The sequence below is a fragment of the Podarcis pityusensis genome (genome assembly GCF_964106645.2).
Source record: "Podarcis pityusensis genome assembly, chromosome: 15".
Lineage (NCBI taxonomy): Eukaryota > Metazoa > Chordata > Lepidosauria > Squamata > Lacertidae > Podarcis > Podarcis pityusensis.
Genome location: NC_138040.1, coordinates 13,702,548 through 13,716,009, shown reverse-complemented (window position 1 = coordinate 13,716,009; position 13,462 = coordinate 13,702,548). Strand labels below are relative to the sequence as shown.

Sequence of the window (13,462 nt, the reverse complement as noted above, 5' to 3'; positions counted from 1 at the left end):
CTTTGCTGCGTAGCCATCTCTCTACACCCCCCCCCCATCGCCCGGCACCACATCCATGCCTCCTGTGTAATGCACCAGCTTTTATTAGCTATTAGTCCTATTACTCATGTCTGTGACTTTATTTCATCCCGCCTCTTTCCCTTGCATTGTACTTGGCTTGCCTATAAAACGCCCCTGACTGAGATTCTGAAAAGGAGAAAAGGGATCAGAAAGCCCAAAGTGGGCACCGTGGGGAGTAGGGGCAGCGAAGCCCATTAGCAGTGCTGTTTTCCAGGATCCCTCCCACAAGTCTGCCAGAAATTCAGATTATTTTTAAAACGGTGGCTGTGGATTGGAGGGAGGCTAATTGTTTTTCCCAGCCCGTGGTTTCTTTCTTCTTCTTAAAAAAAACCCAAAAAACCCCCAACAAGCTCTGGGACTCAGGTCGGCCTTTAGGTCAGGCCCTCTCATCTCATTTTGGTTCCTCAGTCAAGAGATGAAAGTGGCAGGGAGTCTGGCTGCACCACGAGATAGACAGATCCATCAGTTTAGCTTATGCATTTCTCCAGTCTTAAACATCTCGTGGAAATTCATCGGCATCCATTCACATTTCCCTTAATATACATGTTCATACACAGTCTTGCCTAACATATACTATAAAGATATGTAAGGCATTTCCTCTGAATGCATTTCTGTACAGTGGTACCTCGGGTTACAGACTCTTCAGGTTACAGACGCTTCAGGTTACAGACTCCGCTAACCCAGAAATAGTACCTCAGGTTAAGAACTTTGCTTCAGGATGAGAACAGAAATTGCGTGGTGGCAGCGGGAGGCCCCATTAGCTAAAGAGGTACCTCAGGCTAAGAACAGTTTCAGGTTAGGAACGGACCTCCAGAACGAATTAAGTTCTTAACATGAGGTACCACTGTATAGCATTTTCTTATTATGATCACCATAGTCATTATTTATTGTGTTTCTTAAAGATTTCGTTGAAGGTGCTGAGATTTCTTAGGAGATCCCTCTATTCCCCTCACAGAGCTGCCATTCCCAAATAAGTTTAACAGCCGTTCTCTTTTCCCAGGGAATTCTGGGAATTGTAGTTCCATGAGAGGAACAGGCAGTGCTTTTTTCTGGGGGGATGCAGGGGTACGCATACCCCCAAACATTTTGTGAATCTAAGCAGTATTTCAATATGAATAGGAAAACGAGAGTAGCCCTAAACATGTTTTTAAATAAAAAAAAGCACTGGAAATAGGGGTCTCATAACTCTCAGCACCCTTAATGAGCTCCAGCTCCCAGAATCCTTTGGGGGAAGTCATGACTGTTCAAAGTGGTATCATGGAGCCTTCAATGTATGGTGCAAATGTGGCCTACGTCTACTCTGGGAAGGATGAACACAAGAAATGACTTTGAGGGCACAATCTTATCCCCATTTGCCACACACACACACACACACAGTCTGAGGTGGAAGGTGAGAGGGTGGGTATGTTGATGTGCCATCAGGCCTGGATTGGGCGTGATGCCATCATGTGACATTGGTGGGGCTGGCGTGGGAGTCAATGGGATTCTGGGCCAGCTCAGTCCCTCCCACCATCAACCACCAGAATGTCTTACTTGGGGCTCCCTATTGGTGGGGATCTTGCACGTGGGTACTTCTACCTGCCCATGTATTTGGTAGGAACCACAGGGAGGTCTGAGCTGGCATTGTGACGTTGGCATCAAAGGCAAGGGGTGAATTCAAGCTAGCACCAAGCAGATTGCTCCATCTAGAAGAAATGCTTGTCGAATGGAATGATCTACCTTCTCCCCCCACAACACATTGCACTGTGGGTTCTCTTGATCTCTCCCAAGCCAATTTAGGGGGTGTCAGGGCAAAGAAGAGGGGGGAAGCTCTGTTGCCCTATCAGGTCCTTGTGTGGGCTTCCACTGGTGCAAGCAGTTAACTTAATCTGGCCCACTGGTCAGTTGGAGTAGGTGGGAAACATCTCCACACAATCTACCATGCCGGGTGCAAATTGTGGTTTGGACTGCACCTCCAAATCTCTCCCTTGACTTTTCACAATTTGCCAGGTGGTTTTGGGCAGGTGCGCATGGGAATATATTTAGGTTCCTCCTTTTTCGTCCTCTCACAGGCTTTGAAGAATCAAGCAGAGGGGATCCCAGTTCCCGGAGGAAATGTGTTCTTGAGGAGAGAAGGCCTGGAGCCTGCTAAGTGACGTCCACCTAAGGGGAATGCATCCCAGCTTTTGAGAGGTAAGCTTCCAGGATGATGGGGAAAGGGTATTGCTCCAGGGATGTGGACTGTATCTCTGTGCTAGGAAGAGGATTGGTTTTCAAGTATAAAAAACCAATGACAGTAACAGTGTGTTGCTTGAACTTCTGAATGCTTCTTTCTATAGAAAATGCACAACCAAAGCTGGGTTGGGTGGGAATATTTCTGTCTGACACTGGCAGAAGCTCAAACCGTGACTGCATTGCAGGGACCTGTTGCTTTTATCTAGGCAGCATGGGAAATTTCACTCTTCCCACCTAGAAACAGTACAAAGGTAAATATGGTGTCTGTTGCTCCACCCATTTTTGCCTGCTAGCTCCTCCTACCATTGACATGTGGGCCTCAGAAGGTCGCACAGAGGGAAATGTGATCCTCAGGGTGAAAAAGGTTCCTCACCCCAGTGTACTGTTTTGGGGGAAGTGAATTAGGTAGGCCCACATGAAAGAGGTTAACATCTGGTTACCGCAGCAGCCATTTTCTCTGAGATCCACCACAGAGCTTCAGAAACAGAGTATCAGCTGAAACATCTGAAGTGTGGGGGGCATATCAGTGCCTTTGCTCCTCCCTAGTAGATCTTGTATGTTTCGTTTCATTTTTTAAATTATTTCAAGCCACTTTGGGGGCTCCAGTTGGTATACACAGCTTAGAAGGTAAAGGTAAAGGACCCCCTAACAGTTAAGTCCACTCAAAGGTGACTCTGGGGTTGTGGTGCACATCTCACTTTACAGGCCGAGGGAGCTGGCATTTGTCCGCAGACAGTTTTCCGGGTCATGTGGCCAGCATGACTAAACCGCTGCAGCAGGACACCGTGGCGGAAACCAGAGCGCACGGAAACACCATTTACCCTCCCGCCGCAGCGTTATCTATTTATCTACTTGCACTGGCATGCTTTCGAACTGCTAGGTTGGCAGAAGCTGGGACCGAGCAGCGGGAGCTCACCTGGGGATTCGAACCGCTGACCTTCTGATCAGCAAGCCCAAGAGGCTCAGTGGCTTAGACCACAGTGCCATCCACACCCCAGCTTAGAAATGCTCTAAATAAATGAGGGAGTCTGTAAGTAGTCCTGTCAAGAGTGCTACAAAGTGCAACACAAAGCGGTTGTGAGGTCGACCTGCAATTATGTGAGTGAAGGGAAACACTCCTAGGGCCCAATGATGCGCAGTCTACAATAACACTGGCCACTGCCTGCCTGCTAGCTGGACTCTACTGGCTCTGAATGTTCTAGGGTGCCAAAGAATGTTCACAAACATTCCAACTTCTGAGTGACATTGAAGATCAAGTCGGCTCCTGTGAGGGAAATGGGAAAGCAAGTTGGGCTGAGGGAGGAAAAGAAAGGAACTCAGAGCATCAGGGAATATTCACAAACATTCCGACGGTCAAATGACCATTTCAGGATGTCAGAAATCAGGGAAATGGAAGGTCAGTTGGGCCGAGGGAGAAAAGCAAGCAAACTCGCAGAGCTTTGAGGTGTGGGCTTTGGGAGCAGAAGCAAAGGATCAGAGGCTTTGAGGAGTCAGGAATGAGAGACAGGTGATGAAAACATGCATTGGATAAGGGGGACCGTATCCTCTTGTCTGCAGAGGGAGCTATAGTGGTGGGTGTGTGGTGGAGCTGTGGGGCTGCCCTCCTTACTTGGCTGCTGCTGCTGGGGTTGGACATGGCAGTGGGGAGATCAGGGCTTCCTCAGAGCTGCCCCGCCATAATCCCAGAGCCGTCTAGGTAGTCTGCAGTGATGCCAGTGCTGGGACAGCTCCAGAGCTCTGCACCAGCACATTGGCCGCTACTGAAAGGTAGGTTCAGCAGTCACAACAACAGCAACAACAACTGGCTTCAGGTCTCTCTCTTTTTAAATAAACCAATTAAAAATAACAAGGACCCAAAATGTGCTAAGTAAGGTTCGCCACCGGGCAGGGTTCCAAGCTGTCTTCCTCCTGCTCCTCCGCCTCAAAGGCCAATCCCCGGTGGAAGACAGCCAGGATGTTTTTTCTCGGGACGTTGAGTGGAATGCAGCCAAAGCCAAACGCCCCATAGTGGGGGTCAGGTAAAGTTGCCCCACACTGGACCCAGTTCTGCTGTCCTGGCTCCCAGTAATGGATTGCGCTGGAATAGCGGTCGTTGCTGTCGCCCCCGAAGACATACACCCTCTTCCTCCAGCAGACGACGCCCGGGTAAGAGATGGCGATGGGGAGGAGAGGGATGGAGAGTTCTTGGTTCACCGTGCCATCGCTCAACAGGCAGACGCAACGGCCGGTGAAGTACCGGGAGCCTTCGTTGCCCTCCCCGGAAAGCCCCCCGACCACAAATATGCAGTTGCCCAAGGTGACAGCGCTGGCCTCGTAGAATTCAAAGGCCATGGGGACCTGGGACCAGGCGCCGGATTTGATGTCGTAAACCAGGAACCCCTTGTGAGGGACGGGGAGTTCAGCGTCATCCCTTTCCCCGCCGATGAGGTACAGTTTGCTCTTGAGTGTCACAGAGGCGAAATAAGTCAAGGCAAAGGGGAGGCTGGAGATGTCCGTCCACTCCTCGCGCTCCAAGTCGTAGCTCTCGGCGCACACAAGAGTCCCGGTGCTGTCCCAGCCCCCGGCAGCGTACAGCCTTTTGTGGCATAGGAGGAAGGCATGCCACGCCCGGGCTGTGGTCATGGGAGGCAGCTTGGACCAGTGGCCCCCAAGCGTGTCGTACAGCAGGAGGTTATTGGAGTAGGAGCCATCTAAATGCTGCCCGCCGGTGATGTAGAGCTTGTGGCCCAGAGACACGCAGCTAGGCGAGGTCAGCGATTTCAGGTCGGGAAGCTGCTCCCACTGCTCGGTGGACGGGTCGAAGAAGTGGACATGAGAATCCAGCTCCTCGTCCCCCAGGCTCATCTTGCTCCATTTGGGGAGCCCCACGCACACAACGCCCTTGTGGTACATGCCTTGCCGTAGGCCTCTGCTAGCCCACAGCCGTTCAGGGACGCTGAGTTCCTCCCACGGCAGTCGGACGCACTCATAAAACTCTTCTGTCTCGGCCCGGACCTCGGCCAGTTCCTCAGGGCTCAGGAGAGAGAGGCGGATGTGGTCCATCAGGGCCGCGTGCTTCAGGAGGCGCTCGTCAGGGTTGTGGTACACCCAGCGGCGCATGGCCCTGTAGATGGTCAGTTCAGAGTCCACCTCCAGGCCATCCGAGGCAATTATGCTGACCAGGACGCTGAAGTCGAGGGCAAGGAAGGCTGTGAGCTCTATGAGGTGCTCGAAATGGAAGGCAATGTAGCGTGAGGCCGGGCGGAGGAGAGGCCGGTGGTTGTGGGAATACGCCAGCACGTAAAGACCCAGGCAGTTCTCCATGGAAATCCTCTCCATGAGGAATCTGCAAGGAGCAAAGGAGGAAAGACTTTTCTCATATATGGCATGATGGAGAGAAAATAGGTAGACTGGGACATGCTTTTCTCCCTCTTTCGTAATATCAGAAGTTACAATATTAGAACATAGCAGAGCAATTCAAAGTGCTGCTTTGGACCTACAAAGCCTAGTGCCTCAGGGACTGCCTTTCTCCATATGAACTAACCTGAACCCTGCAACCATAATTTGAGGCCCTTCTTCATGTGCCCTTTCCATGGGATGGTGGCAACAGAAGAACAGCGCCTTTTCAGTGGTGGCTTCCTATTTGCGGAATGCTTTCTCCAGGGAGATGCCATCATTACATATCTTCAGGTGCCAGACAAAAACCTTCCTTTTTAAACAGGCCTTTGGCCTTTAACCCCTTAGATGGGATATTTTAATGTATCCCACCCCCTAGTCTTATGTATTGTTTTTGTTGTAAGTCATTTTGTAAGCCACATTGATTTGCCATAGCAAAAAATAAGGAGACTGAAGAGAACACGCTGGTTCTGAACTGACTGTGCAACCCACAGGGATGTGTCTTTAGATCAGGAATGGCAAAGTTGTGGCCTTCCAGCTCTCTGGACTCCATCAGTGGTCAGGAGTGATGGGGAATTGTAGTCTGGAAACATGTGAAGGGCCACAGTTTCCCCTTCCCTGTTTTTGAGGCACTGACCCACCCCTTCCTTATTACCTGGTGATGATTTCCAACGCGGACATGATTTGAAGCCTGCTGGCTGCTGTGAACAGCTCTTCTACGTCTTCAGAGAGGAGCAGCAGCTCCCCTGTATAGATATAATCCAGGAGCCTCTGGAGGGAGGAGGCGGTCAAATCCATCAGCACAATTTCGCCCTCCCGGGATTCCTTGAAGGTGCTGGTGAACATTCGCTGGAAGTAGAGGCTGATGGAAGCCAAGAGTGTTCTGGAGGGAAAGAGGAGAGATGCGCTAGGATGCATCACACACAGAGAAGAGGCGATAGAGAACATGCTTTGCACCTGGGCTGATTCTACCATTAGAAAGAGTGAGGCAGCTGCTTCAGGCAGGAGTTGCTGAGGTGGCGGCGGCAGGGATTGACAGCAAGGATTTGAAGGGCAGGGCCATTTGTGTCATGTGTCCTCCCCTCTGGTCCTGACCTAGCCAACTACTAAGGATGCTGTCCCATCAGTATGTATGAGAGTAAGAAGCTTCAACTTCCGGTCTGGTTAGCTTTCATTCATGCAATGGGGTGGAGGGATCCTGCCTGCTTCAGGCAGCAAAATGTCTTGAGCAGGCATGCAGACCGTCTGGGCCAAATCCCCAGCATCTGTGCTTAAAAGGAGCTTAAGGAGCAGAGTGAGGAAAGAGGCTGACGTGCAGCTGCCTGCCAGTACGCCCCCAGCCAGATGGAAGAGCGATCTGGCTCTGTTTCTAAGGAGGTTTTGCATACTAGGGAAGCACAGTGCAACCTCGCTTCTCTGGACCTCACTCAGTATATGGCAGCTCTTGGTAATAAGGGCTGTAGCTCAGTGGTGGAGCAACTGCTTTACATGCAAAAGGTCCCAGATTCAATAGCCAACAACATCTCTGGTAGGGCTTGGAGAGCTGCCTGTCTGAAATCCCAGAGAGCCACTGCCAGTCAGTGTTGGCAATAGAAGGACATAAGAAGATGAGAAGAACCTGCTGGATCAGGCCCATCTAGTCAAGCATCCTGTGTTCACAGTGGCCAAGCAGATGCCTGTAGGAAACCTGCAAGCAGGACCCAAGCATGAGAACTCCCAACCCCATGGCTTTGAGCATTTAGCATTTCTGACTCTGACTGTGGAGTCAGGGCATAGCCATTGTGGCTTTTGGACATCAATAACCCTCTCCTCCTCCATGCATTTGTCCAATCCTCTGTTTAAGCTATCCAAATAGGTGGCCATCACTGCCTCCTGTGGCAGGTAGTTCCATAGTTCCATAACATTGAGCGGGATTGATCTGACACAGCATAGGGCAGCTTCCAATTTTCTGACCCCGCCTTGACGCAGGTCAAATCCACTTTCTGTGTGTCTCAGCCAAAGTAACTTTGCATTTCTTCTCCTAGAATACCTCAGCATATACTCCTACAGTCATACCTCGGGTTACAGGTGCTTCAGGTTGCGTTTTTTTGGGTTGCGGACTGCCAAAAGTGCCAAAACGGGTTACTTCTGGGTTTTGGTGGTCGCGCATGTGCAGAAACGCTAAATCACGCTTTGCGCATGTGCAGAAGCACCGAATCGCAACTCGTGCGTGCGCAGACGCACCACTGCGGGTTGTAGACGCTGCGGGTTGTGAACGTGCATCCCACACGGTTCACATTCGCAACCCGAGCGTCCATTGTACTTGATAAATGGCCCCCGTCTTTTCCTTAAAGCCACTCCTGAGATGTCCCACCCCAGCAGAGCATGGCTTGGAGTACTGCTGGCTTCTTACCTGTGGCAAGGGAACTTTCTTCCTTCGGCCACCAGGGTGACATCACAGAGCAGTTGTGCCTGGTACAGCTGCCTGATACCTGCAGGGGTGAGAGGATGACATGAGGGGGTTAAAGGAGGCCAGTGAGCAGGTTTCGCTTCAACACACCAGGTGATAGTGCAAGTAGATTAAAATGTTAAGCATGAGGTTGCCGGATCAGGCCACATGGCAATAAATAGCATAAAATGAAGAGGACAACAGGGTGGCACATAAAATTTGCATGTGCTAATTAATGCACCCAGCCCTTGCTAAAAGCAGGATTGAATTCCCCACGCATCAGCTGATGTGTGGGGAACTCAAACCTGCTTGTTTGCTGTCTCCCCTGACACCAACTGTGACGGGTGGGAAGAAGCACCTGCCTGCCTATCACCTGACATCCTTGTAAAGTGGTTTTTAGAAAAGATGAAACCATAACATTACCAATAAGAAAACAGAACAACAATTGAAGACTTCCAACAAATTAAAAATAACAGGTTAAAAACAGATTAAAACTGGGATCAACTTTCTAAGCATGTGGACAGGCTTGCCTAAGCAAAAATGTATTTAGCAGGGGGCGAAAAGAGTACCGAAAAGAAATCTATGCTTCTTGAAAAGAAACAGTCACAAATATTTCAGCATCGCTGCCTGTCCTTGAGTTCTACCATTTTCAGAAAGGGATACAGACTTTTCTCTATCCACTTTCTCGGGTGCAGGGGAAAGGCACCCATGAGGGTCCAGTTCTGGGAGCCCTGGTGCTGCAAGATCTGATTCAGGGGCCTCCTGCTGGCAGCCAGCTTCACGTTTGGCGAACCCTCCAACTGGCAGCATTGGGGAGCATAGGAGCCAACTCCTAGGGGCCGAGGGAGGTTCAGCTCCTCCAATAAAATATTTGAATGGCCGCCACCATAAAAGTTGATGGCCATTGCCGTTCAAATGGTTTGCGTGCACTGTGTCATGTGATTGGTTATGTGGGACGGGGCTTATTTCCCCCCCCCAAAAAAATATACTTTATTCAAGTTGGCACCCCTGTTAGGAAGCCACTCTGGCTCCTTAGCCTGCAGTTCTGTAGCTTCTGACTCAGTGTCCCAGTCACAAATGGACTCCAAGGTCGTCACGCTTACCCTGCTTGATGATGTGTTTCAAAGACAGTAGGTCGCTTTGGGGGTCATCTGACCCCAATTCTTTCTCCCTCGGAGCCTCTGTAGTCTTAGCCATTGGGGATGTCTGGCAAGGAAAGCTGTTATCCCCATGAACAAAGATACAGAATGTTAGGTCCGTAATGTTGGGGTTATTCAAAGGGGTGAATTCATTTCAACCTGTTCACACAGACCTAAAAATGCAACCTTTAAAACACAGGATCATAGAGTTGGATGGGACCTCAAAGGTTCTTCCTCTTGTTGTTCTGCTACTAATTATAATTGCATTTTTTATTTTTTTAAATTTTTATTGATTTTAACATATAAATTATAAAATGCACCACAAAACTTATCACTTATACAATCTGTTTAGACTTCCATCAGCACCTCTGATGATCCACCTTTTTAACCACTTCTTATGCATTTCTTAACTTTATCTTGCCTTTACATCTCTTAACAAATCATCCTTCCCCTTCTCCATTTTTGCAATACTTCCAATAATACTCCTCACAAAACTTCTTGCAAACCTACAAACGTCGTCTGATCTTCACAAATACTTTTCAAGTAGTCCGTAAATTTACTCCAGTCTTCCGTGAATTTCTGGTCCCGCCGGTTTCGAATCCTTCCTGTTAGTTTATCTAATTCTGCATAGTCCATTAACTTCATCCTCCATTCTTCAATCGTCGATAATTCTTCTTGCTTCCATTTTTGGGCCAGTAATATTCTTGCTGCTGTTATTGCATATAAAAAGAGCTTACATTCCTTTCTATTTATATCACTCCCCACAATGCCGAGTAAAAATGCTTCTGGTTTCTTTATGAATGTATATTTCAACATTTTTTTCATCTCATTATATATCATCTCCCAGAAGCATTTCACCTTTTTACATTCCCACCACATGTGATAAAATGTTCCCTCTTTTTCTTTACATTTCCAATAATAATTGCATTTATTGGTCATCTTTCACCCCGAAGAAGCTCAAGAAGCTGACATGGTCCTTCCACCCCTCCTCATTGAATCGCCACACCAACCCTGTGAGGTAGGCTAGTCTTGAGAGGCCGTGACTGGCCCAAGGTCACCCAGTGAGCTTCATGTTCAAGTGGAGGGATTTGAATCTTGGTCTCCCAGGTCGTAGTCTGACACTCTCACCACTACACCACACGGGCTCTCTAGGAAGCTGCCTTATATCGACCAGACCACTGGTCCATTTAGCTTAGTATTGTCTGCACTGACTGGCAGCAGCTCACTATGGTTTCAGCCCTACCCAGAGTTTCCAGGGATTCAGCCTGGGTTCATCTGATGCAGATAAGGTGCTCTACCACTAAGCTATGGGTCATTTACCTAAGAATAAATCAAGATTTCGGTCCTCATGGTTCTGATGTAAATAGGAATGCAGGAAACTTCCTTATGCTGAGTCAAGTTTTGGTCTCTCTAGCTCAGTATTGTCTAGAGAGCCAGCATGGTTTAGTGGTTAAGAGCGGTGGACTCGTAATCTGGGGAACCGGGTTCGCTTCCCTGCTCCTCCACATGCAGCTGCTGGGTGACCTTGGGCCAGTCACATTTCTCTGAAGCCTCTCAGCCCCACTCACCTCACAGAGTGTTTGTTGTGGGGGAGGAAGGGAAAGGAGACTCCTTAAGGGGAGTGAAAGGTGGGATATCAAGTCCAAACTCCTCCTCCTCCTCCTCCTCCTCCTCCTCCTCCTCCTCCTCCTCTTCTTCTTCTTCTTCTTCTCCTCCTCCTCCTCAGTGGTAATGGCTCTCTAGGGTTTCAGGCAGGGGAACATTTCTGACCTGACCTGGAGATATACCTGGGATTGAACCCTGGGACCCTCTGCATGAAAAGCAGATCCCCTAACCACTAAGCCATGTGGACCTTCTCATAGGAAGCTGCCTTATACTGATCCAATAATCTAACTCTTCAACATTTTCATTCATTCATTCATACACACACACACACACACACACACAGAGAGAGAGAGAGAGAGAGAGAGAGAGAGACATGTATCTATGGGCTGTGTTTTCAGCACCACTACACAAAGCAAAATAATAATGAAGTCAAGTTAAACCCAAGCAGCTGCATTGCTCTTGTTTAAAAAGCATAAAACAATCCAGAATCAGACAGCATTATTAACACATTTTCTAAGAGGTTTTTTTTAAAAAAGAAGATAGTCCCTGTCCATAAATATGCAATCCAGAGAAAAGGACAGGAAAGAGGAAATTAAGCTGAGGAGAGCCTTCACACTGAGAGGCAGTCTACCTTTATACTGCCCTTATCACCCCTATTTCAAGATGGGGAAGCTATGAGCCTGCAGGTGTCATTGGACTCCTCTCAGCAGCCCTGATAATTGAGCTTGCTGGCTGGGGATGGCATTGGTAGGGGTGAGAAACATCAGAGCTGCTGCTTCTTCTTCTTCTTCTTCTTCTTCTTCTTCTTCTTCTTCTTCGCTGAGGTTGGATGGCCATCAGTCAGGGATTATTTAGTTGCGCTTCCTGCATTGCATAGGGTTCGAATAGATGACCCTTGGGGTCCCTGTCAACTCTACAATTCTATTAGTCTATGATTATAATCGATTTATTGATTTCCCACCTTTAACCATAAGGCCCTGGGGTGGATTGCAGCATTAAAACACAGTGTTAGAAACAATTCAAAACAACTTAAAACCATACAAACAAGGCGGGTCCTAAAAAACATACGGTACATCTCAAGTGTCAAACGATCAGGGCAAAGAAGTACAATGTCAGCATTCTCCAAAAACTGTATAATGAAGGTGTCCAGAAGCACCTCTGTGGGGAGGGAGTTCCACATCTTAGGGGCCACCACAGAGAAGGCCCTCTCCCCTTGGGCCACCCCTCACTGAGGGTGGAGGAAATTTGTCTATAGGGAAGGAGGTAACCTTTCAGATATTTCAAATGTTCCCCACTGACCCCTCCCCCCCAAATGGTTTCTTAAGCTGAATTAAGTATTTGTGTAGTAGGATTAGAAAAAATAATCATATTGTGCTATCAACATACATGATACATCACAAAGCAATGCCAAAAACTGGCAGGGTCCTTCGCTCCAAGGAGCCTAAAATTTGTGCTTTAATTGGTGGGCAGGAAGCAACTGAGGAGGGAAGGGAGAGAAGGTAAGAAAGAGGTGGTCAAATGCAGACAGACTGTAGGCAACGAGGACCACCATACCTGGGCCAGGGGGAGGAGTCAACAAACCCATGGGGGAGAGAGCTAGACAGGTGAGCTGAGGAGAGCTACCTCACAGGAGTGATGAGGAAGCATCATCTCAGTTGCCCGGGTAACCAGGATTCAGTGGGCTGGGGACACATTGGCCTGGTTGCCATGGTGACAAGGGCACAGATACCTTCTACCTTTAGGCCCAGCAGAAGTGAGAGCCTTGGGTGACACCCACACTGCACAATATCTCTTCCCAGAGCAACAGTTTCCAGCTCCTCGTGAGAAGAACCACGTGCTTTAAATGTGTGCTAAAGGGTGTGGATGTGACCTTTAGGGATCTCAAGTGAGTTGTGAACATCATCGAAAAGGAAGCAGGCAGTCAAAATCTATTTTAGGGCTGTGGGGGACAAACATTGAGCAACTTTAGCCTAGAGCAAATGAAACACATTAAGCTCCCTCGCTCCTCACCAACCAGTACGGTTGGCAATTTACCTGGGTTTGTAGCAACAACAGGTGGAAGTGTAAACCATTACATCTTCTAGGATCACTTGGAAGAGCCAGTGTGGTCTAATAGTTAAAGTTTTGGGTTTTTGACCTGGGAGACCAGGGTCCGAATTCCCTCCTGGCCATGAAGCTCCCTGACTGACCTTGGGACAGCCACTGCCTCTCAGTATAGACCAGTGTTTTCCAAACTTACAATAGCTGCAAACCCTTTTTGAGAGTCCAGTCTTTATGGTGTACCCTACTTCGTGTGCAAAGGTGATGGGGGGGTAGTTTTAATAAAACTATTTTATCTAGAATAAAGTAAAATTTGAAAAGATGTTGTGTACCTTTTGAAACCCTTTCACATACCCCCAGGTATGTTTCCCACACTTTGGGAAACACAGCACTAAGGTGAAATAAAAATGCATACATTCATAGAGATGATGTAGAGAATTTGCATTATATTAGAGGGAATTGCTTGTTAGAGAAGACTGCATACAACAATGTACATATTAGGAGAAATTCACACAGAAGGGCTGATGAATTTTCATGAGATCTTGTGTTTTTGTTTTTAAATCACCAACTGATGTGGAGAACTGAATATTGCAAAAATAAA

General features: G+C 48.3%; 2 protein-coding genes across 6 annotated transcripts in view; one reads left to right on the top strand and one right to left on the bottom strand.

Annotated features, from left to right (window-relative positions):
* SRRM3 (serine/arginine repetitive matrix 3) overlaps positions 1-13,462 on the top strand; it is a 102,977-nt gene that overhangs the window by 29,893 nt on the left and 59,622 nt on the right. For all 5 annotated transcript variants that reach the window (XR_013979844.1, XM_080982974.1, XM_080982973.1 and 2 more), the window contains exon 2: positions 2,112-2,232. The gene's annotated coding sequence lies outside the window, so the exon portion shown is untranslated. The remainder of the gene's footprint in view (positions 1-2,111; positions 2,233-13,462) is intronic.
* LOC308463990 (kelch-like protein 25) lies at positions 4,077-12,504 on the bottom strand. The gene is made up of 5 exons (XM_080982977.1): positions 12,376-12,504; positions 9,181-9,296; positions 8,042-8,120; positions 6,305-6,532; positions 4,077-5,599 (listed from the first exon to the last, which is right to left on the bottom strand). Exons 2-5 carry the CDS (start codon positions 9,272-9,274, stop codon positions 4,138-4,140), a joined length of 1,863 nt encoding a protein of 620 aa, XP_080839103.1. The 5' UTR covers positions 9,275-9,296; positions 12,376-12,504; the 3' UTR covers positions 4,077-4,137.